This window comes from Myxine glutinosa, chromosome 3 (genome assembly GCF_964187855.1).
Source record: "Myxine glutinosa chromosome 3, kmMyxGlut1.1, whole genome shotgun sequence".
Lineage (NCBI taxonomy): Eukaryota > Metazoa > Chordata > Myxini > Myxiniformes > Myxinidae > Myxine > Myxine glutinosa.
This window is the reverse complement of record NC_136263.1, coordinates 114255022-114279235: the sequence shown is the minus strand read 5'-3', so window position 1 is coordinate 114279235 and position 24214 is coordinate 114255022. Positions and strand designations below refer to the sequence as shown.

Below are 24214 nucleotides of genomic sequence, written 5' to 3'. Positions count from 1 at the left end.
GTGTGTGCATGTGTGTGTGTGTGTGTGTGTGTGTTTTTGTGTGTGTGTGCGTGTGAGTGTGTATGTGTGTGTGTGTGGTGTTTGTGTGTGTGTGTGTGTGTGTGGTGTGTGTGTGTGTGTGTTTGTCAGTGTGTGTGTGTTGGTTGTCATCTCCATATGCGGGTTTCAGAAAGTGGAACGGAGCTCTCCCTGGTCTTGAAGTATCCACCTTACTGTTTGTGTGTGTGTATATGTACTGTATATATGAGTGTGTGCACGTATAGGCGTATGTGTGTGCTTGTGAAAGTTGCGGTTGTTAGTTGCTATCCATGCACGTGGGTGGGTTTCAGGAGATAGAAAGAACAGAGACCAATCAGGTCTCAAAGTATCCACTTCGGTGTGTGTGTGTGTGTGTGTGTGTGTGTGTGTGTCTGTGTGTGTGTGTAACCTCCATGTTAATTCAAATGGTGTTGTTTGTGTTTGTGTTTACTGTGTGTATTTAGCAAGTGCTTGTGCATATGTTTATATATTAACTATGTACTGTTCTTGCATTTGGCAAATAAAATTAATTCATAGACTTAATCTTGTTAATCTGTGACATGTAAAAGTTTTGAAGGTCTTAAATGCTTTTTTTCAGGGCTGTAGTTCATTGCTCTTTTTGACAATCTCACATTCATGTCCACAAGGTTCTCACTAGATGTGTGTTCAACACAAGCTTTGCACTCACCAGAACAGCAGGTAGCTCTTCGGTGTGAGGAGGAAGGCAAAGCGAAAGACCCGGGGGCTTCTTAGTGTGCAGATTGCTACCCATGCCATGGCTCTCCATGCTGGCCTCCACCAGCCCTCCACCCTCTTTGTTAATACACCTGCAAGCACGTGCATATGATGGAAAGTATTGGCAGCAGGAGCATAGAATGTGCTAATAAGCAGGAGTGGGTAAAAAAACAACCAACATCACGTGTTTTGGGAAGCACATCCACATTCAACACTGTGCCTGCAGGGCCAAGTTTCATTTTTAACGTGCAATACGAATCACAATTGGTGTAACTACAGTGATGAAGGAATAAAATATTAAGTTGCTATAACAGGATAATTCAGCTTTAATTTCATGTCATTAAAAAAGGCGACAGCAGAATTAATGGAAAGTACTTGTTCATTCAATTGAGTTCAGTCAACAATTGAGTTCAATCAAAAATTGAGTCCAGTTAACAATTGAGTTCAGTCAACAATTGAGTCAGTCAACAATTGAGTTCAATCAAAAATTTAGTCCAGTCAACAATTGAGTTCAGTCAACAATTAAGTCAGTCAACAACTGAGTTCAGTCAACAATTAAGTTCAGTCAATAATTTAGTGCAGTCAACAATTAAGTCAGTCAACAATTGAGTCAGTCAACAATTAAGTCAGTCAACAATTGAGTCAGTCAACAATTGAGTTCAGTCAACAATTAAGTTCAGTCAATAATTTAGTGCAGTCAACAATTCAGTTCAGTAAACAATTCAGTTCAGTCAACAATTGACTTGAGTTAGTCAACAACTGAGTCAGTCATCAATTTAGTTCAGTCAACAATTGAGTCAATAAACAATTGAGTCAGTCAACAATTGAGTCAGTCGACAATTGAGTCAGTCGACAATTGAGTCAGTAAACAATTGAGTCAGTCGACAATTAATGTCAGTCAACAATTGAGTAAGTCAACAATTGAGTAAGTCAACAATTGAGTAAGTCAATAATTCAGTTCAGTCAACAATAGTCAACAATTGAGTAAGTCAAAAATTGAGTGCATATACACTACCGGTACCGGTCAAAAGTTTTAGAACACCTCAATTTTTCCAGTGTTTATTGAAATTTAAGCATTTCAAGTCCAGTGAATAACCTGAAATGGTACAAAGGTAAGCAGTAAACTGCACGAGGTTAAAAAAAAAGTTTAGAACCTTTAGAGAAATTGCAAAGAAAGCCAAGGTGTCAGTGAGTAAAGTTTCCTACACCATCAAAAGGCACTTGGAAACTGGAGGAAACTCTGATAGGAAGAGGTCTGGCATACCCAAAGCCACAACAGAATCAGAAGACAAGTTTCTGAGAGTCAACAGCTTGCGTGATAGGCGGCTCACAGGACAACAGCTTCAAGCACAGCTTAACACTGGTCGAAGTAAGCAAGTCTCAGTTTCAACTGTGAAGAGAAGACTTCGAGCTGCAGGTTTGACAGGTCGAGTGGCAGTAAGAAAGCCATTCCTAAGATAGCAAAATAAGAAAAAGAGGCTTGCCTGGGCCATGAAGTACAGCCAGTGGACTACTGAAGACTGGAAGAAGGTCTCATGGACCGATAAATCAAAATTTTAAATCTCTGGTTAATCACGCAGGGTTTTTGTATGCCGTCCAGTAGGCGAAAGGATGGTTCCTCAATGTGTGACACCAACTGTCAAACATGGAGGGGGAAGCGTGATGGTCTGGGGCTCTTTTGCTGGATCCAGAGTCGGTGACTTGCACAGAGTGACTGGCACCCTGAACCAAAAGGGCTACCACAGCATTTTGCAGCGCCATGCAATACCCTCTGGTATATGCCTAGTTGGTCAGGGGTTCATCCTACAGCAAGATAATGACCCTAACACACACCTCCAGGCTATGTCAAAACTACCTTCAAGGAAAAGAACAAGGCAGTAGTCTTCCAATCATGGAATGGCCAGCACATTCTCCAGACTTAAACCCCATCTAGCTGGTTTGGGATGAACTGGACAGAAGGGTGAAAGCAAAGCAACTTACAAGTTCAACACATTTGTGGGAACTTCTGCAACAGTGTTGGGAAGAACTTCCTGAACAATATTTGATTTCCATTGTAGAAAGTATGCCACGAGTGTGTTCAGCGGTTATATCTGCAAAAGGTGGCTACTTTTCCGAGTCAAAAATTTAAATTAAATTTTGTTAAACAAAATGATTCTATGATTTGTTTTTATCTCCAATTGTTTATTTGTTCTATGCTTAATTTCAGAGTACATTGAGACATTAAACTGCGTAAATTTCAATAAAAACTGGAAAAATTGAGGTGTTCTAAAACTTTTGACCGGTGGTATGTATATATATATATATTATTTACGGACGCTTTCCGACGGTTCTGTGATTTTTCCGGTGTACCGGCTTCATTTTCCAATGACAACGTTGACAACGTAGATTTATGTTCAATCCAATATGGCTACCAAACTACGTGACCGACGACGTCAACAGTTTAATTTTCCCATACAATTTTTGTGTAGATTATGCTCAGCAAATTACAAACTGATCAGATGAAGCATTTTACTTGTCTAATTATGACATCATAATGAAGGCACTGATGACATCGTCACGAATATATGTTGTTTCTCATGTGGAGTACTTGACAGTCTTTTTCTTTTTTTTGCATGGAGTGGTTTTGGAGATATAGAGATGCAAAGTTTCACGGGTTTTCCATGATGGCGCCCATACCAGTGACCTATGACGTCAAATTATCATTTAAAAAATTATACAGGAAGAGGCGCTCCAATGGTGAAAATTTCTTGGAAATCGGACCAACGGTAGTAGAGAAAAGCAGACTCACGTTCTGTGCGGACAAACAAACAGACAGACAGACAAACTGATCCAAATGCAATACCCTATCCTCTGGCAAAGGTAAAAACAGTCAGAATAACAGACCAGACCAACCAATATACATGTGAATCTTCAATTTTGCAAATAACAATTAAGCAGAGATTTAACAAAGTGTGAAAGTTTCATTGCACTAAATATTGTTTCACAATTAATAAGTAAGTGCTTTAGCATTCCTCTAAAGTAATTCCTTTAATAATGCAAAATACAACCAAGTTTGTACGAGTTGTGCTGTACGTAAAAGGAATGATCGTTAATTAGCGTGAATGTTCACACGTTCTTATTTGTGTTGGTCCAAAAGTTTCCACTTCCGTAGACCAATGGGTGTAACACTTCACTCTCTTATTTGAAACTGGACTCATTTTACTTTTTCGATTTTTATTTTTCGTATTTCATTTCCTCGAGAGGTTCCAGGTAAAACCGGTACAAGGTAGGACTTGTAACAAGTAAATCCTCCAGTCACACCTTATCTTAATTCCCTGAATTATGTAATATGTGAACGTCTAGACATCCCAAAATGCAGAACTACTCCCAGGAACTAGTAGATGACAGCATTTGGTGACATCAGATTGTTGGAATCCCAGTTCTTGTTTCACAAATTAAATAAACAGCAAGCTCTTTAAAACGTCATAGGAAGTGAGAAATTTTGCAGGTCAAAGTCCCGGTGCATTTTAGCGAATTACAAACTCCGTACAATCTGAGGAGGCTTTCGTCAGCTCTGAGACAACACAAATGGAATGTTTTAAGTTATCGGTGATGTTGAAGAGTTCAATTCTTTGAGCTGTTCTGGGAACCATGTGGTAGAGAAGATTGTGGTGGCTCAGATTAGGTAACAAAACGTGCCTCTTCAAACAAGCTCTTTGGAAATGATGGATTGTAACCAGAGAGCCTTGTGAGAAAATCTGCTTGCAGAACCATGCATGTGTGAAGTCATTTCCAAACTCTTTAATTGACCATGTCTCCTTTTGGTTTCTGAGATTTTCCGAGGTTCTGAATAAGAAGGACACTTAGTGCAAAGGACACCATGGAACCTTTGATAATTCACCTGCGAGTCATGGAGGCACCACACGTAATGACGACGATCAACTACGATAACCCTCTCACGGGGTTATCGTGCACATAAAAATGACCTAAGCCTTGTAAAGTAATTGAATCAAAAGTAATCTTTTTTCTGTAAGTGTAATACTGTGTAACGTATGAGTATGTTAACATCATTAGGCAAGAGGAAGAGCACAATTTAATGCCTGGATTTTAACCAAATGAGGGATCAACCCCAGCAAATGATTCAATCAATTTCAACAAATAACCAACAAGGAGTCGGATACTGAGAATAAGTATTTTTTTCAGGGAAATACAAATAAATTTAATTGCCTTTAAATGTAGGAAATGCTATTCTGCCTATATATCTCATGGGGGACACAGGACAATGATGAATCATGCTTGCACAAGTAGTTGAGTAGAAGGATTGAGTTGGATAGGCATCTAGAAACATTTTGGATGCAGGGGTACATAGATGGGTACTTAGGAAGACTGGGATCTTAGGTAGCAACCATGACCGGTTGGGATCTTAGATAGGGATCTGTGATATTATACTTATGTAGTGATGGTGACATCTGTGAGTAGGTATTGTCCAAATGTGAAAGTGCTATCGATGGTTGTTCATACCGTACACAACAACCGTCTTCTCTCCAGTGATATACATCAAGGTGAACATGAGGATAGTAAATTTGATTCAATGTTAATTAATTGGTTTATTAAGTTAACAATTGACGATGTTGATTAGATTCATTTAGCCCAGGAACCAAATTGATTATTGGTCAGAGTTGGTGCCAGGATTGGCCTTTAAATTAGTAAAACCTCCAAATGATTCTGCTACAGCTTTAAACAACTGCCCAATGGTCACATTCTGTCAAACAGGGAAATCAACACCCCAAAGGTAAACAAAAGATTTATTGAAACCGAAAACAATGTCCAAGTAATATATGGTTCCAACAAGCAGATCATATGTACAAGGAACCAGGTTGGATATCAGGATTGTGTTGATTTAAGGAATATACCCACTCATGACCAAATAATATACCACTTTGGGTAGTCATGCAAAAGTCATCATTAGTTACAGTTGCCATTCCAACATCCTTTAGCTTAAAATGATAATAAAAAAGGAAGGGATGACATCCCCAATGGTGATCTACTAATCTATTATAGTGACCTTTCACATGTGACTCGCATAGAGGATGAATAGATCGTTTTGAAGCTGTTTCAAACTATAACTTGCTGCATATATTTGGTGCCATTAGAATGCAAAATGGAGCCATTCATTAAGGCTCTGATATGTGTGAGTAAAAAGGAAGACTGTTTTGTTACTCTCACAGAGACTTTCTTCCGTCAGTAGCATTAAAATGCTGCCCGTTGGTCAGAGACGGATTACACTAGAGCGGGCAGCTTTGTGTGAGGGGCTGGCACCGGCGGAAGTCCACAGATTCAATTGAAAGGACAATAAATCGGTTGTCAAAGCACAAAGTAAAGCAACTGACTATGGAGCTATTCACTTCCTGTGAAAGCTTCTCAATCAGACCCCTTTTCACCCATTTGTAGCTTTTCTGATTCTGTCAGATATGACTTGAAAAGGTCATTATGCACCAACACATGTGATGTCCTTTGGGATTGTTGGCTTTCACAAAAACATTTTTCTTCACATCGATCTTTGGTTCATAAATCATGTTCGGTCTGTTTCACATTTTCTATCTGACCCGATGTCTCATGATGCTGGGAAAGCAAAGAGGATAGTATAGTCCAGGAGCTGACACTCTTAAATTTGAATTTTATCTCCCAAAAGTTTTTGAGGCTTGTTTCTAGGGTAAAAATGTGTCAGGAATCTGAATGCGGATGTCTGACAAAAATCTACTTGAGCACTTTTTCATGTATTTACGTTAAAGTGTGGAACTGTCAAGAGTACTTTGAGCAAAATCACTCATGCCAAAAAATGGTCAAACAGATTTACTCATGTAAATTTTATCCGAATGGATATAAAATATACAAGTCAGGAGAGGACGATGGTTCACGAGCGAGTGGTATTCAATGACAAAGGATAGACTCTCACCGAAACAGGCCTGGACAGGCCAGGCCCGGAAATGTCAAAACGAAGGTTACTGACCTTGAAATGAGATAGAAAATAATGTATAATCAGTTATGAGGTTAGTTAGCTACACAATACCGAAAATTCGGTTGGATTCCGACAACTTTGAAACTTTGACCTTTGTGACCTTCAAAGGTCAAAGGTCGAAGATTCTGAAATTTGTTGGAAAACTTGTATTTCATGATGTATGTGATAATATAAGATCATGTACGACATTTCACCCTATCAGGAAGCGAACAATGTAATAAAACCATCAAAAATCGACTTTTCTAAATTTCGTGACCTTGTGACCTTGACCTTGGGGCGAAAATGAAAAATCCAGCTCCGTGGGGCTAGACACATGACATTGGCCTAACCAAATATTGAAACCCCTGTCAGATTCCACCAAACCCCTCGGAGAAGATGTAGCTTGAACTCGATTACCCCCTAAAAAGACATCTTTTTGGGGTGTGGCTCCGCCCACAATGGGCGCAATACGCCCAATCTAGGCAGGACACAACTAGATCATGATATCAACCTCCCACCCAAGTTTCATCAAGATCGCATGATATCATCGGGTAGATATGCTGCGGTCAGACAGACAGACAGACAGACACACACCCATGACGAATATAGTGGTCACTAGATAACTCGTGAACCAATTAATTATTTATATATACAATATTTTGATGATTTTTCCTCATTTTTATCCAAACACCGTTTCCAATTTTCACTTATGTAGTTATCGTATCGCAGGAATGTTTCTACTTTTAGCACGTGAATTGTTGCTATTGTAGTCTATGTTTAGTGGTGATGGTATTTTAGTGGTGGTAGTGGTTGCATGTCATGCATTTTCTTTCTTTTTCCAGATTGTAAATAGCCTGCAGAGTTACCATAGCCTGGAGAGTTACCATGATTAACAAGAAAGACAAAGACCATATCTGCTTTCTACACCTACATGCTTACAGCTGCACCAACCCCAGTATCATCACCTATCCACAGAAGCTACCGACAAGTCGTGCCAACACCCCTACCCCTATATCTCCAATGCATCCAGTATCCTATCTAATACAGATTTAAACGAATCCACCTGCTGTTCTGCAACTACCTTTCCAGGGAGATCATTCCATTCCATGCATTAACCAATCTCAGCTGAAAGACCCCTTGCCTTAAGACTGTCCCAAATCTCATATTATTTACCCTCAATCTATGGCCCCTAGTCCGACTGTAGCATCACTCTGCTGAAAAAATCCACTGCACCTATCTTGTCCACACTCTTCATTATTTTAAACATCTCAACCAGATCAGTTCGGTGGTCTCTCTGTCCTCAACCACCTTCTTTTGGTCTTGCACCTTCAGCTCATTCCGTGCTTTGCCCCCCCCCCCTCCCCTCTACCTCCCTCCAAGTTTCTGCAAGGCACACATCCACTATCAACCCCCTTCTGGTGAAACTATCGAAATCCAGGATCACTGCTCACCTCCACTCAAGTGTTCCTCTTTTTTTCCCATGTGTGGAACCAACTTCCCTATTCTCTTCAATCTCATTATACCCTCCACATCTTCAAGACAGCCTTTCCCCACCATCTCAGATCGTCCCAAATCCTAAACCATGATCTTTCCTACCCTTGTTAACATCCTGCCCCTCACCCCAATCCCTCCTTCATCCAAAATTTGCAGTTTTTCCTCCTTGAAGTTTCCTTCTGTCCACCCCATGCATCATCTTGTCCACCATTCCTTCCCACACCCATTGTTTGTCTCCCTCTATCTTGGCCTTCTTCTCTGCTGTTGGCGTTTTCCCCCTATATCTACTGTTAATTTTGCGTGCGACTCTACCATTCCTTTTGCATCCAGTTATGTCCTGATCCATTCAGTGTATGAGCTTCTCCATGGGCCTCGACTATGCATACAATTTTTATAAATAACAATAATCCCCTCGCAATCATCTTCTTTCCAATGTATAATACAGTAGACACAAACAGCTCAGCATTAAAGTATTATCAAGTACTGGATGACCAATGTCAAGTTCGTAAATATAGTTATGGTGTTCAGCCAGGAATGTAATTAAAATAATGTGGACTTGTTCATCTATGCTCTTGAGCAGATGATACCAGTATTCTTTGCTTGCAATAGGCCCAATTATGCCAGATAGAAGGTTCGCTACCACCTATCGCTTATCAATATGGACAACACACATCCTCTTGTGTGTCGTATATTAGAAGAGGGAGCTCTTTCAGTGAGACAAAACAACATGACCTTCTCATGCAAGCCATTATATATGGATCTCTGCTATATCTGCATTATATACCTGTGTTCCTACCCTTGTTAACAGCCCTCCTCTTGCACCCCAATCCCTCCTAAATCCAAATTTGCAGTTTTCCCTCCTTGGAGGTTCCTTCTGCATCCATCTTGTCCACCACACACTGGATGTCAGCCAAGATGGATATGACACGAGAACAGACAGTTAATACTGATGCTGCATCACGTGGCTGACAGGTATAGGATTATTCGCAGAGTCCGAAACAGCACGAAAGCACTGGATGGTGACAAGAGTAGTGTACAGCTCCATAGTTGGTAATCTACTCTCCAAGGCAGGCATGAGCTCATTACAAGACACCACAAAAGACCTAAAGGCTTACAGGGTTTAGAAGGACAATGAGGATCTAACCAGGGAGATTGATGATCCTCAATCTACAATGAATCCATTCACTCATGATGCTGATGATAATTTGTACTGTCTCACTTCTAGGCAGAAGGTTGCTGATCCTATAAAATATGACATGCTGAATTACTTTGAGAAGAGCCAGGCTTTGAGTGATGAATTCCAAGATGCTTCTTTTGCAGATCTCAGCCATTTTGAGAGGCCAATCCCCAGACATAAGGTCAATACCTTGTGGTTTAAAATAAGTTATGCAGGTGTTCTTGACCATCATCATTCAGGTATATCTGGGATTACAGAGTAATATATCAGATAATGTTTACTCCAGTAAATTGGTGGTTAACCATTTTTGGGCATGAGCGATTTTGCGCAAAATATTTTTGATGGTGCCACAATTTAAAGCTAATTTGTGAAACCGTATCCAAGTTGATTTTTCTCAGATGGCCAGATTCAGATTCCTGAGATATTTTTTTACCCTAGAAACGATCTTCAAACCTTTTGGGAGATAAACGTTAACTAAAAGTGTCAGCTCTTGGCCTAACTTTATGTGAATTGCAACGACCTTAGGAAGCAATGGACAAACTAATTTAGTGTATGTGAGTTGGACCATCATTCCAAGCATCACGAGACATCATTTCAGATATGAACGTGAAACAGATCAACGCAGGATCCACTTGATGTTGCCAAAATGGCTTTATTGGCAATGCATTCTCTCCTTGGTTGCCAGAGCTCAGCTTGGATCCGCATGGACCGAAATTCAATATGCTTTAGCCTGATAGGTGGGCCACTGCATTTTCAATGATGCCTTTTATTAAGCCAGGTCTATTTATATTATATTGAGGATATCAAAGCTACAAAACATTAATTTGCAATAGTAGGTCATTGCATGGGGTGACTGGATGACTTAGAGGTACGCACACTTGCCTCTAAGTAGTCTAGCCTGGGTTTGAATGCCGACCCAGATATAAACTGTTATCCTGGTGTTTCAAAGGCGGGGTCATTCATCAAGGTGTGTGCCGTCCCTCGCATGGACATCAGGGTGGCATCCCTTCTGCCGACATGAATTGGTGGTTTCCATCACGAAGGGTAAGCAAGCTATCGCCAGCACCATGGCCAAGTTCCAAATTCCTGCACTAAACTTAGTTGAACGTCATGCCTGATCAGCCAGTTCGTAAAAGTCTTTGGGCAAAACACAACAGGAATTTTGGGGAAAAAATTGGGACATTAAGGAAGAAGAAGAAGAAGAAGAAAGTGACTACAGGGCACGTAGATAAATGTGGACTTGTTCAAAATAAATAAAAACCCAGCATGCTCAAGTTCTCCAAGGACAATTTTGAAACACCCCTGAACTTACAACTTATCATTGAAATATATTAGGTAGGCTAACTCCCTCCCCAAGTCCCAAACTTTAGTATGTATCCCACTTATATTCACTCCTAAAATCGATTTCGATTGTAATGAATTTGCCCTGATTGATGCACAAAGCTTTGTTAACCTGACAGGTATCACATTATACATTAATACGACTACATCCTTGACGTTCCTGTTAATATAATAAGCTAATGTTGCCAACTTACGGTTGTTTGTCCATTCTCTATCTTTTTACATACTGAGCATCAAGCGATGAAGTGGCATGTGCCATTTATAAAGTCTTTGGTATGACATGGCCAGGGTTCAAACCACCGACCTTCCAGACTCAAAGCCAATGCCATAACCATTACCCCACAGAGTCTGGTTAAAGATAACAACATGCTATTTGATAGACATAACTTTGCATCCGCTCTGAGAGCAACAGTAGTTTGAAAAATCTTCCTTGCAAAAAAGTCAAAGCAAGAGCTTGTGAACAATATTGTTCACCACACCTTATTATATAAAATTATTTATTATAAAATATTTCCTCTTTCACATCGGTAATCATCTCCAGAGCTTCTGCAGTCTTTATGTAATGCGGAGATGCACACGTTTTATGTACATAAACACAAAACGAATAAAGAAAATAAACATGATGACAAGTTGAAGTTTCATACCAATAGTATAAATAGGAGTGTGGTATCTTCACAGCCTTATGCAGTGTTACGGATGATAAAACACCAGCACGCAGGCATACCAGAATGGCCACATCGAATTCGTGTTTAACCAAACTTATCTAACCCTTCACCTCTTATGCAATACCAGGTGTCATCTCAGATAAATGTGTCTTCTGAAGGCCATAAGAATGACTCGAACCGTGTTGGTCCATTAACAGCACGACACAGTCGATACCGAACGGGCAAGGCCTCTGGACCATGCCAACGTTTCCTTCCTTTCTTTGATCACAAACTCCATGGTTGAGCAGCACAGTCTAGATTTAGCATGCATGGGAGAAGGTTGGGACTGTAACATGGATTGCCGTAAAGGGGCCAGTGTGTTTCAGCTGCATATGCTGTGCTGGCATGATGGTGATTCCAGTAAAGGAAAGTATACGAGCTCCCAGAGGAGTGAAATTATTATTGTTTAACGAACTCAAAAATAGGCCACATGAACCTCATCACGAGTAAAATAAGAACAAGTGGTTATAAAATACATCAAATCTGCTGTTTGTTTTCCACAACCACAACCACATCCTCCAATCCCCTAACAGATTGCCAGCAGAAACTTGAAGTTCAAGCCACAGCCCTTGAAGTGTTTGATTGAAATGTAATCGTTTATGTGTTATCCTTTTGAAGTGGTGTTAAATATAACTATTTTTTTTGCTAAAATGACCTTTAAAAACCTTAACTTAACAACGGGCCAAGCTTAAAATCCACTTAACATTAACAAAACTTAACAAAACTTAACAAAACTTAACTTAACTTAACAAACAATAAATATAAACTAAATAAATTTTAAAAAAACAAAAAAAACATCTTGTTTCAGTTGACCATCTTCCCTTATGATCCAGCCTGTAACCACAGCAGTGTCGTCTTGTATGAGAGATCAGATAAAAGCAGGTCAGACTCATATCACACCTAGAATCTTATTCATTTTTAAGATAAAAATCATATTTCCGACAATTATAAAGCACAAGCCATGTGATGTCTCTAAGTGTTCGCTAAGTGTTACTCAGTGTTACTCACTAAGTGTTACTCACCATCAACTCGATCTGACACCGCATCTGACAACACGCGAGGGATGCAATTTGGCGTGACCCTAAAAACTCAGCAACGAAAAACTGTTCTGCCTCGCCTCACTGAGACGTCAGAGAAGGCCAATGGTGCACGATGGACGCTGGACAGATCATTTCACAGCCCAATGCATGTCTGGCCTGGCCTTCTGACTCGGAATCTAGCTATGACTTATGTGATATGCTTGTAGTGTAATGCAAGGCCTTTATTGTCATTAGATTTGTCACAGCTTCAAAATAATGACAGACGATGATGTTAAATTGTTTAAAACATTGTCACATCAATCATCTGAGTGGCATCTTCAAAAAGCACTACCACCAAATAAGAGATTCAAATTAGACTATATTAGACTCTTCTCTGATAAATGGAACGTGTCCTTCAATCCAGGAATATTTCAGTCGTCCGGAATTATGATCAAATGAGCCCACCTATCTATTTCCTTGGTCATCCACTGGAAGAGGTCCAGTCTCTTAAACTTCAAGGCCTCACCTTATGCAGTTCCAGGCATCATACATTTACCCAGAACTTGATCACACAAAGACCATGAAAATATTTCATGTCAGACACAGAAAAATTAAGAAAACTTTACGTTTTGCCAGTCAATCAAAAGTTAATTCAACTATAGTAACACCGTTTTGATATGTTATCCAATTGTCCGTCAGCATCCGACTGGAACAAATTATTGGAATTATGAGCAAGTTTCAGCGAGTGTCGCAAGTTGAGTTCGAGAGTCACTTAAATTATGAATAAAATCACAGTCAATAGAGGTCACAAGACAAAATAAAATACTAGCAGAATGGGAAATATATTTAAAATATGGACGGTTGAGAACCACAATCTACGATCCACAATAATTTGTCCGTCAAAGAATGAGTAAGGCTGATGGAGCACAGATTGGAGTGAAAAGCTAAGTGTTACTCACCATCAAGTACTGGTGTGATATCCACTTCAGCCAGGACTGCTTTTATCCACAGTTTAACAGATCAAAAGGGTCAGCTCTGATGGTCATTTGTACATCTATATGGCATTTAGTTATGAAATATGAAACATCAAATGTACTGTATATTCCACCTAATTTATCTCTACTTACTGACCAGAAAAAGACCAATGACCTTAGAACATCAAGATTTTCTGTTCAATCACTTCTTTCTTTCCAATGAAAACCACCACTCCTAACCCTCTTCCCCATCCCACCCACCCCAACCACCCACCTCTATGACTCACACTATAACTCCCTCTTGCCCAGAGGCAGTGAAACCACATGAGACATTCCACCAGTTTTGAATGCCAATGGAAAGGACTGCACAACCCAATGGGAATGGCTTCTGGCTTCGCAAGATAAAGTAAAAAAGGGAAAAAATTCTCGAAAGAGATTGAGGCTGAGAGATCATCATTTGACATTGGAAATACCTGTTATAACCGTTAGACAACCTGAGTTAAGGTTATGTAATTACTCTTCACTCTAAAAGGAAAATGTAGAACAATTTCCACAAACGGGTGATCTCTTCCGTTCATTATCCATCTAAAAAATGAAAAAAAAAAGCCGTCCATCTTTTGCATTTGCAAAACATTCCATCCGGAAATAGCTGTTCATATTCCTGGGTTCGAATCTCGGTCGATCGCCGAATTAATGCCAGGGGGGTTGACTCAGCCTGTCATCCTTCCGAGGTCGGCTAATTGAGTACCAGTTCACTGGTAATTCCCTGTTTGTCGTTGAAGGCGGCAAAAAGGGTTGGCGTCAGGAAGGGCATCCGGCCGTAAAACATTGCTTCAAAAAGGGGACCAAAAAACAACAACTACCACGGTCCCCGAAAAGGCCAACCCCCGCTTTGCGGGGAAAAATGGCCTCTAAACGGTGGTTTTATTCCTGAAGGACAAACTTCAATCGATATCACTCATATATCCAGAACTGCTGCAGGGTTTTAACCTTTCCCTATATTATCTCCTTTTTTAATACAAGGTCTAGGCTCATGAAAGAGCTAGGACATAACACATCAGGACACAACATAACAAAGAGAACAGCAGGATAAAGTGAAAATACCAACAGCAGGGCAGAGGGATAAAGTCGACGGAGACGGACAAGCAAGGGATGCAGGTAACGATGAGTGGTATGGGAGAAAACAAGGGATTAACGATGAATACAAGGGACGGGTGGCAGGTGGTTTAACGGGTGTAGAAAAGCTGATTGCTTTGGATGTGAGATGACTAGAGAAGGTGGTGAACAGGTGTCTTGAAGACCTTGAGATTGAAGAGAGTGCGGAAGGCAGTTCCACAAGTGGGAAAAGAGAGGAATAAATGCGTGGAGGTGAGAAGAGGTTCGGGAATTAGGCAGTTTCACTCGGTTGGGGTTGCAGGGGAACCGTATTCTTCCTGTAGATACCTGGAGGAAGGAGGGGACAGAGTTCCTCGAGAGGGTTGTTGAGAAAGTAGATGGGAGGGTTTGCAGAAAGAGAGTAAGTGTGTGGAATTTCTCAGGATTGAAAGACTTACTCCAAGTGTTTGACCAGATTGTGTTTTTATCAAGGACTGAGAAGAGGGAAGAGGATGCTGCCTGTCGGTCAGAAGGATGAGGGATGACACGGCAGAGATTGAAGTCATCAGCAAAAAGATAGAGGATTTTCCAGAGAGTCTGTGACATCATTCCTGAAGATTAGGAATAGGATGGGGGCAGAGAACACTGCCTTGGGGTACTCCAGCCTTTACAGGGGGAGGAGAAGAAAGGGTTCCATTGAGAGTCACACTTGGGCTACGAGAGTTGAGGAAGCCAGCAATCTAAGAGTAGAGCTCGCCTTGGATTCCAAAGCAGACAGTTTGCAGAGCAAGGCAGGATGGCAGACTGTATTGAAAGCTCGAGATATGTAAAGAGAGACGGCTCTGATCTCATGTCTGATAGTGAGGGCCTCCATCAATTGTTGGGAGAGTATAAGCAACATGTGCAAGGTACAGTGACCAGGTCTGAATCTGAATTGATGATCTGAGATGAGGCTGTTGGAGAAAAAGAATGATTTTATGCCAACTGTGATGATGGATTCCATGACGTTGCTGATGATTGGAAGCAACCTAATTGGTCTGTAGTTGAAAGGATCAGTTTTTTCACTTTTAATGTGATGCACTGATGTTGGCAGATTTCCAAGCAGATGGAAGATGACCTAGTTGTGGTAAATGATGGTGAAAATGGTGGAGATAGGAAGTGCAAGTGGGTGGGGGAGGCATCACATCGAAACTGGAGCTGGAATTTCCCATACAATAATCTCATTTTCCCTTTCAATCTCCCCTCCCATCATTTTCCTTCGACATCTCCCTCCCTATATCCACTTATATTCGTCTTTTACCCATATCCCCCTCTTCCTCTATCCCACAGTGTCCTCTCTACCTGGTTCTCCAGCATTATTACAAGGATATACAAAGACCTATAATGCAGGAGGAGGCCATTAGTGCTCTTTCCTTTTTAAATGCTGAGCATCAAGGAAGGAAGCAACATGGACAAGTTTAAAAGTATTTGGTGTGACTCAGTAGAACAGTACGCAGGCCCAGTCAAAAGCCTTCAAACTTGTTTTTATCTTGCAGGTGATGTCACTGGTTTACAGGTAACAGCGTTTTAGTACAACAGCGCATATTTGCCCATGTACATTTTTAACCTTCAGGCTAAAGCGCATGTTTTGATGTTTATCAAAGCGTTCTTTTTAACCTTTTAAACAAATTGGCATTTGACAAACAAGAAACACATGTTTCAGACCAATGTTTTAAAACTCTAACTTGGACATTGCCCACTAGTGGTTAGTGATTTTAATATGCCGGACAGGTCTCTCTCACTATTCCTTGCACCTTCCTCCTCTTTCCTGATGCCTCGCATTCTGTTTCCGCTGTCACAAAACTGATCGAGCCTGAAGGGCAGTTGTTCATGAGAAAAGCTCCTTCCAGGCTGAATCAGACATGACATAATCTTGGGCAAGAAACCCAGGATTCACAGAGGCCTCCTATGGCCGAACAAAGGTTGCCCTGAGCTTGGCACATGGCAAATGTGTGAGTGTGTTCCTGATGAGCAAGTCAATATGGTGGAAAATCCATCAGCTTCACAGCAAACAGTTTGCACTGAACTCGTGTTTGAGCATGAGCAGGTGTGCTTTACTTATTCATAAAGTGGTCAGAACTGTTCGAGCGCTCAGTATGGTTCAACTGCTGTTTAGTTTGTGAAAGTATACAAAGAATAACAAAATTATTATATTGATGGAATGGATGTGAAAGGAAAGGATTCTTGGACTTACAAAAGGGAACTTACACAATTAGGGAACAAGTCTATTCTGGAGTTTGTACGTCATGTCCACTTGATGTATAATCCTACATTTTAAGATACATATCATACACAACCCTTCTAATTAACCATCATCATGCCATATATAATTATTCAGCTCGTGGGTGCATGCATGTGTTTTAGACTCATATGCACTCCTAACCTGCTGAAAGCAGAGTTGAAATGTCGCTGTTGTACTTGGGGTGTGCCCAGGAAGGTTTTAAAGAATTAATACAATTGAATAGTTGTGGTGGGAGGGTGCAAGGGGGTTCCGAAAGGAGCATTGTTGAATTAGAAAATTAGATTGATGGGGTGTGAAAACACTGGATAGAATGCGGATGGTTAAAGGCTGACATGGACTTTTAATTGTTGACTGGGTGAATATAATAGGTTAATTTTGAAATTTTGTCCAAGGATATTGTGCAACCTGAACAAGATCCACGCTGGTCAAAGTAGTCTGGGTAAAACCAAGATTCCAGCTAATTTAGTCTCATGTGCTGCGGAGCAGAGGAGTCTCAACCATTAAGTTCCTTGTGATGGAAAACATCAAACCTGATCTGAAATGCACAGCAGTCAGACTGTACAATTCTGTGATGCATGCCTTTCGCATAGGTGTTTGTTTAAATCGTGCAACTGTAACATGCGATTGGCCTTTCGCATAGGTGTTTGTTTAAATCGTGCAACTGTAACATGCGATTGGCCTTTCACATAGGTGTTTGTTTAAATTTCGCATAGGAGTTCAACAATGGCCCCAAATTTGTAAGAGATTGAGCTTTCTCGTGTGCATCCCACTGCTGTCGCTCACGCAAACATTATACATTAGCAAAAGTACCCGGTGTTGCCGGGAAATGCAGGTTCGATTTGTGCCGAGAATATAAAAAACCGGGGGAGGGGCGAGAGAGGATGGGAGTGGGGAAAGGGGTAGGGGAGGAAGAGAGATGGGTAGGGGAGGAAGAGAGATGGGGAGGGGAGGAAGAGAGAGGGAGAGGGGAGTGAGAGAGGAAGGGGGTAGAGGAGGGAGGGGAGGGGGAAGGAGGGGAAGAGGAGGGGAGGGGAGAGGAGGGCAGTGGAATGGAGAGAGGAGGAGGGAAGGGGAGAGTGGGAGGGGAGTGGGGGAGGGGAGTGGGGGAGGGTGGAGGGGAGATGGTAGAAGAAGAGAGAGTGGAGGATATGGGTGGGGTGGGATAGGGGAGGGAAAGGGGATGGGAAAAGAACGGGGAGCAGGAGGGGGAAGGTGAGGGAATGGGATGGTGAGGGGAAAATGGGAGGGGAAGAGAGGGGATGACAGGGAAGGAAGTAGAGGGGGAAGGGGGATGAAGGGGAGTTGGAGGAAGGGGAGGGGGGAGGATGATGGGGAGGGTGAGGGGGAAGGTGAAGGGGAAGGAGTCAGGGAGGGAGGGGAGTGGGAGGGTAAGGAAACATTTTGAGGGGAAGAGAGAAGGGATGATAGCGGGGAGGAGGGGGAAGGGGAAGGTGAGGGACGAGGATGATAGGGAAGGGGGAGGACAGGGGAGAGAAGGGGAGGTGGGAATGAGAGGAAAAACAGACACAAATACCCAGTTTTCATTCATACAATCTCTTGGATGTCGATAAGCATGCATGCAGAGGTTGGTCCTGCTAGGTTTCATGGCTTCGGAGTTATGGAGGAGACACACATAGCCTTTTATTATTATACAGTAGATGATGAACTGCAAATTTTGAAGAAAAACAAGATGAATGTATGTGGAATTACAGAATAATTGGATGCCGGTGTTTGAAGGTGTGGAAAGAATCATTTATTCATGCGTGAAAAGTAATGTGGGTAGCAAAGGACCTCATGTTTGATCAAAAGACAATTACTGCAGCCATTGCAGTAGAGCTCCTGAAATGCTACCATAGGGACAGAGATGATTTCCAGAGGAGGACTGTAACATGCGATGAGATCTGACTTCATAATTTCACGCCAGTCAAATTGAGCCAGCATGAAATAGAGACTGCATTCTTGGTCCCAACCCCCAAAAGAGTTTGAGGCTTAGCCACCAGCTGGAAGGTTTATGGCAAGTGTTTTGGACTTTAATGGTTCAATCCAAGTGAATTTCACTGAATGTTGGAAAGGCTCCAATGCACTACTTGCATGAACTGTTATACAATGAAGTGGCACAAGCAATATGCAGACAACAGCCAGGTACACTGTCTTCCAGTCTTGATTTGCTGAATGATAATGGTCACACTCACATAGTAAATGTGACCACTAATACCCAAGTGGGTAAACGTGACCTTACAAAATCTAATGGGTGAGGACATTCTAATATAATCTTCAATACAGACTTGTCATCTTGGGATTTTTGATCTCTTTGGACCACTGAAAGAACATCTGGGTGGCATTATTTTTTGGTAAGATGTAAATTTCAAAGCAATTGTCCTAAAATGCTGCATATCCCTCACAAAGATTTATATGCAGATGGTATCAAGGCACAACCACGTCGATGAGACAAGTGAGGTCATGTAGCTGGAAGAGTACCTTGAGAAACAAGCATTCTGAGTATTGCGCTGCAATACATGTCCCCTACCAAAGTTCAAAGTGCCATAACTTTGTCAAAAATGATCGAATATGCAAATGTATGCACGGTTGATGCTGGTTTTCAAACTTGATCTGAGGTATGCTGAGACACGTGTGTCACGCCTCGCCTCGTTGATAAGCCCGCAAGGTCGCTCCGTGGAGTGGCCTGCACGTATTGCACTGTGTGAATTATATAAACTAGGGCGTGCCCGTACGTGGGTGCAAAAAAACATGCGTGCAAACAACAACAACAAAAAAAAACTTTGAAACCACGTGGCAGTAACGACCACAGAACCCCCCCCCCTCTATTTACATGAAATGGTTTGGTCCATTCGCAAAGCCAAAGCGAACGGCTTGCGAGTACGGTAGAACCCCCCCCCCCCCTCTATTTACATGAAATGGTTTGGTCCATTCGCAAAGCCAAAGCGAACGGCTTGCGAGTACGGTGACCATACCTTGGGAACCACTTGTCCGATTAATTTCAAACCTTGAAAAGGCACATCCTCGGGTCCCCAGCAATATACCTGGCAAGTTTCAAGTATATCGGACCCGTGGTTGTCGAGAAACAGCGGTCACAGACAAACACACACACACATACACACAGAGATTACTGGAATTATAGATAGATTATTACCAACTCACGGTCTGAGGTACAAGCGATTCAAGAGATATACATTTTTTTATGACACATTGGAGAAGCCAATGCGAGGTTTCTTCTTCCTCAGCTTGTCACAACTCTGTCAAATGCGATCGAGTTTAAAAAGTCAGAATTTGACCAAATCTGTTTTATTCGTTTGTTAATATACCTCAGCTAGTGACAAATCTTAAATTAGAATTTTATTTGAGGTTAAAATGACCGCGACAGGTCGTGTCCAACGATGCTTTCAGTCTGTACATGTGATAAATAATTAAATCCGCACACTTAACGCCTCTTCTTCTTCACGCAATAACAACTTCTAGCTTCCAGACCGTACATCCAATCATCTTGAAATTTTGCATAATTGTTACTCTTCATGACGTCTACTATAATATGAAGTTTCACGTCGATCAATAAAGCGATTCAAGAGATATCCATTTAAAAAATATTTTCGTTTAATTAACGATATCTGCCAAACCACATGAGCTATCGCAAATTCCAAAAGGACATTTTAGTAGACTGACATGCGGAACAGATCTGTGAAGTTTCCCCTCGATTGGATCAAAAATGAGGGAGGGGCTCGGTTTTAAAGGTTCATGCTGATGAACGTCATAACTCTGAAAGCATGTGATGCATGACGTCATGCTCGCTGACTTTTTTGTTCGTCATGGGTATGCGATTCTGCCTGCAAAGTTTGGCCTCGATCTGTTCAGCCGTTGCAGAGAAAAAGGGGTTTTTCATGTTTTCACGAAAAACAATATGTCGCCCGAATCACGTGACCTGTGACGTCATAATTACAATTAAAATATTCTACAGACCGAGTCCCTCCTATGGTGAAAATTTTATCTCAATCAGTCCTATTATTGCAGAGAAAATCGTTTTTAAAGGAAATTAAAACTTAAAATGGCACTGAGGTAAGGATCATCAGAATTATCAGAATTCCCAAAGTTCAAAGTGCCATAACTTTGTCAAAAATGATCGAAACGTCGTGAAGTTGGAACTCCATCTGTAACTTATCATGAGGAAACCATGTGCCAAGTTTGAAATCATTAGCATTAAGCGTTTAGAAAAAACGTCCGGAAAACTGTTCTTTGCATGACGGACTGACAGACTGACGGACTGACGGACGGAGGGACGGCGTGCAAACCTATAGTCCCCTCCGGTGTATACGGGTAGGGGACTAATAAGTGGGTTCATCAACTTGCCTGTACTTTCTGATTTCATAGGATTAAATGTCCACACACGAAAATAAAGTGTCCCTGTCTCTGTTCTCTGTGATGTCCCTGTTCCTGTTCCCTGTTCTGTTCTTGCGATGTCCCTGTTCTCCGCTGTTGTACTTGTGTGCTTCCCACTCTCTCCCCATATTGTCTCCCGCTCCCTTTATCTTATGTGTTAGGTGTCAGTTTGTTTTAATGTGATTAATGTTAGCTCTTATACGAGCCTTGATCTTGTACACACAAAAAAAAATTGGCCAGTGAAGTACAATAGGGTGAATATATATATATATATATATATATATATATATATATAATATATATATATATATATATATATTATATATATATGTATGTATATATATATATATATATATATATATAATATATATATATATATATATATATATATATATATATATATATATATATATATATAGATATATATATATATACAGACTTGGCATTTAATATGGAATATTTTTTTTTTCTTGACTTGGATTTACTTTCTTAACTCAGTATATCAATCTGGTGAGTTTCTTTTACACTTTGGTAATTTATTTGTTAAAAGAACCATGTCACTGATTGTCTGTCACAGCAAGAAGTCAACAACAGGATTATATTGGCCAGTGAAGTATCACATATCACAGGTGGCGTGGCAAAATGTACGGACAGGTGCATTTGACGATTGGCTTCACAGTCGGGTATACAAGGGTTGTTGCGTTCTGTATTTGTGGAAAACAACTGCTGCACGTCTCCAAAAGTTATTGCCGCTTCCTCTGGAGATGGTCCATCAACTCAACAATGCTGTTTGTCATGGAGTGGTGGCTTTACGAAATTACGGCATGAAAGAGCGTGCTATTGCTCGGCAGTATGGCATCACTCAAGGTCAGGTGTCAAAGATCCTGAAACAAAATGCTCAGAGGGCTCAGAGGCCCTACTCCAATACCGAGGCCAGGACGTCCCCGCAGACCCACAAGGAGGGATGATTGCCAGCTGCACCGGTTGGTCCGCAATGGCCGTACCAAATCAGCTAATCGGCTTAGGGCTGAGTGGCAGCAACTGACAAATGTGCCTGTATCCAGAAGGCTAGTCAACCAACGACTGGTTCAAGCAGGCTATCGTGCCAGGCGTCCCCTGAAAAAGCCACGCCTGACCAGACAACACCACCAGCGCTGATTGCAGTGGGCCAGAGAGCACCGTCAATGGCAGCCAGGACACTGGAATCACGTGATCTTCAGTGACGAGTCTAGATTTCTGGTCTATCGTCAAGATGGCCGCGTCCGAGTGTGCAGACAAGTGCATGAAGCCTACAACAAAGATTGTATAGTGCCAAGAGTCCAAGCTGGAGGTGGTGGGGTGACCGTTTGGGCTGCTTTTCATTCAGGGGGCAAAACTGACCTGGTTGCTCTGAATGGAAACCTGAACCAGTTCAAGTACAGGGCCATTCTGGAAGAAACATTGCTTCCATTTGCTCGTGCAGCCTTTCGAGGAAACTTTGTCTTCCAAGATGACAATGCACGGCCTCATCGTGCTCGCATGATCCAACACTTTCTTGCTGACCGTGGTGTAGAGCATATGGATTGGCCTGCCATGTCCCCGGATATGAATCCGATAGAGAACTTGTGGGCAGAATTAACGCGTCAAATCGACCACTTGTACCAGCAGCCGACCTCTGTGCGTGAATTGCATCAGGCTATTGTCACTGCATGGCAAGCGATTCCTGTCCAAACCTTGGCAAATCTCGTGAACAGCATGCCTCAACGTGTACGTGCTCTCCTGAATGCTCGTGGGGGTTACACGAAGTACTGAACTGTAATTTTACTGTCCGTAATCCCAGTCTTAATTTAACTTATGTTTTTGTTAAAAAAATTTTTGGCCTAATGCGCAAAATAAAGACATACTTCTGAAAAACGTACAGAAGTTTAACACAGTACTGTCCATGAATTTAGTTCGATATCCGTTTACATCACTTTCAAGAATCAATTTATTTGTTTCGAAATGTCAAATGTGGTTTTTGTTTCTTTTAATGGTCATATTAACAAAATCTAGAATAATTTCTACATAATTCCAATGAACTTTTGGTTCTAAGACATCTTGAAAAGTAAGTTCACCCCCACAAAAAAAATATTCCATATTAAATGCCGAGTCTGTATATATATATATATATATATATATATACAGACTTGGCATTTAATATGGAATATTTTTTTTGTGGGGGTGAACTTACTTTTCAAGATGTCTTAGAACCAAAAGTTCATTGGAATTATGTTGAAATCATTCTAGATATTGTTAATGTGACCTTTAAAAGAAACAAAAACCACATTTGACATTTCGAAACAAATAAATTGATCCTTGAAAGTGATGTAAACTGATATCGAACTCAATTCACGGACAGTACTGTGTTAAACTTCTGTACGTTTTCCAGAAGTATCTCTCTATTTTGCACATAAGCCAATTCTGTTTTAACAAAAACAAAAGTTAAATTACGACTGGGATTACGGACAGTAAAATTACAGTTCAGTACTTCGTGTAACCCCCACGAGCATTCAGTAGAGCACGTACATGTCGAGGCATGCTGTTCACGAGATTTGCCAAGGTTTGGACAGGAATCGCTTGCCATGCAATGACAATAGTCTGCTGCAATTCACGCACAAAGGTCGGCTGCTGGTCCATGTTGTCGATTTGACGCGTTAATTCTGCCCACAAGTTCTCTATCGGATTCATATCCGGGGACATGGCAGGCCACTCCATATGCTCTACACCACGGTCAGCAAGAAAGTGCTGGATCATGCGAGCATGATGAGGCCGTGCATTGTCATCTTGGAAGACAAAGTTTCCTCGAAAGGCTGCACGAGCAAATGGAAGCAATCTTGCTTCCAGAATGGCCCTGTACTTGAACTGGTTCAGGTTTCCATTCAGAACAACCAGGTCAGTTTTGCCCCCTGCATGAAAAGCAGACCAAACGGTCACCCCGCCACCTCCAGCTTGGACTCTTGGCACTATACAATCTTTGTTGTAGGCTTCATGC

General features: G+C 41.4%; 1 protein-coding gene across 2 annotated transcripts in view; it reads right to left on the bottom strand.

The window, feature by feature from the left end:
* Window positions 1–24214, bottom strand: part of LOC137423259 (inactive rhomboid protein 1) — a 151442-nt gene that overhangs the window by 84596 nt on the left and 42632 nt on the right. For both annotated transcript variants that reach the window (XM_068110188.2, XM_078774486.1), the window contains exon 2: window positions 707–845. In XM_068110188.2, the coding sequence (XP_067966289.2) occupies window positions 707–805 (99 nt within the window). In that variant the 5' untranslated portion in view covers window positions 806–845. The remainder of the gene's footprint in view (window positions 1–706; window positions 846–24214) is intronic.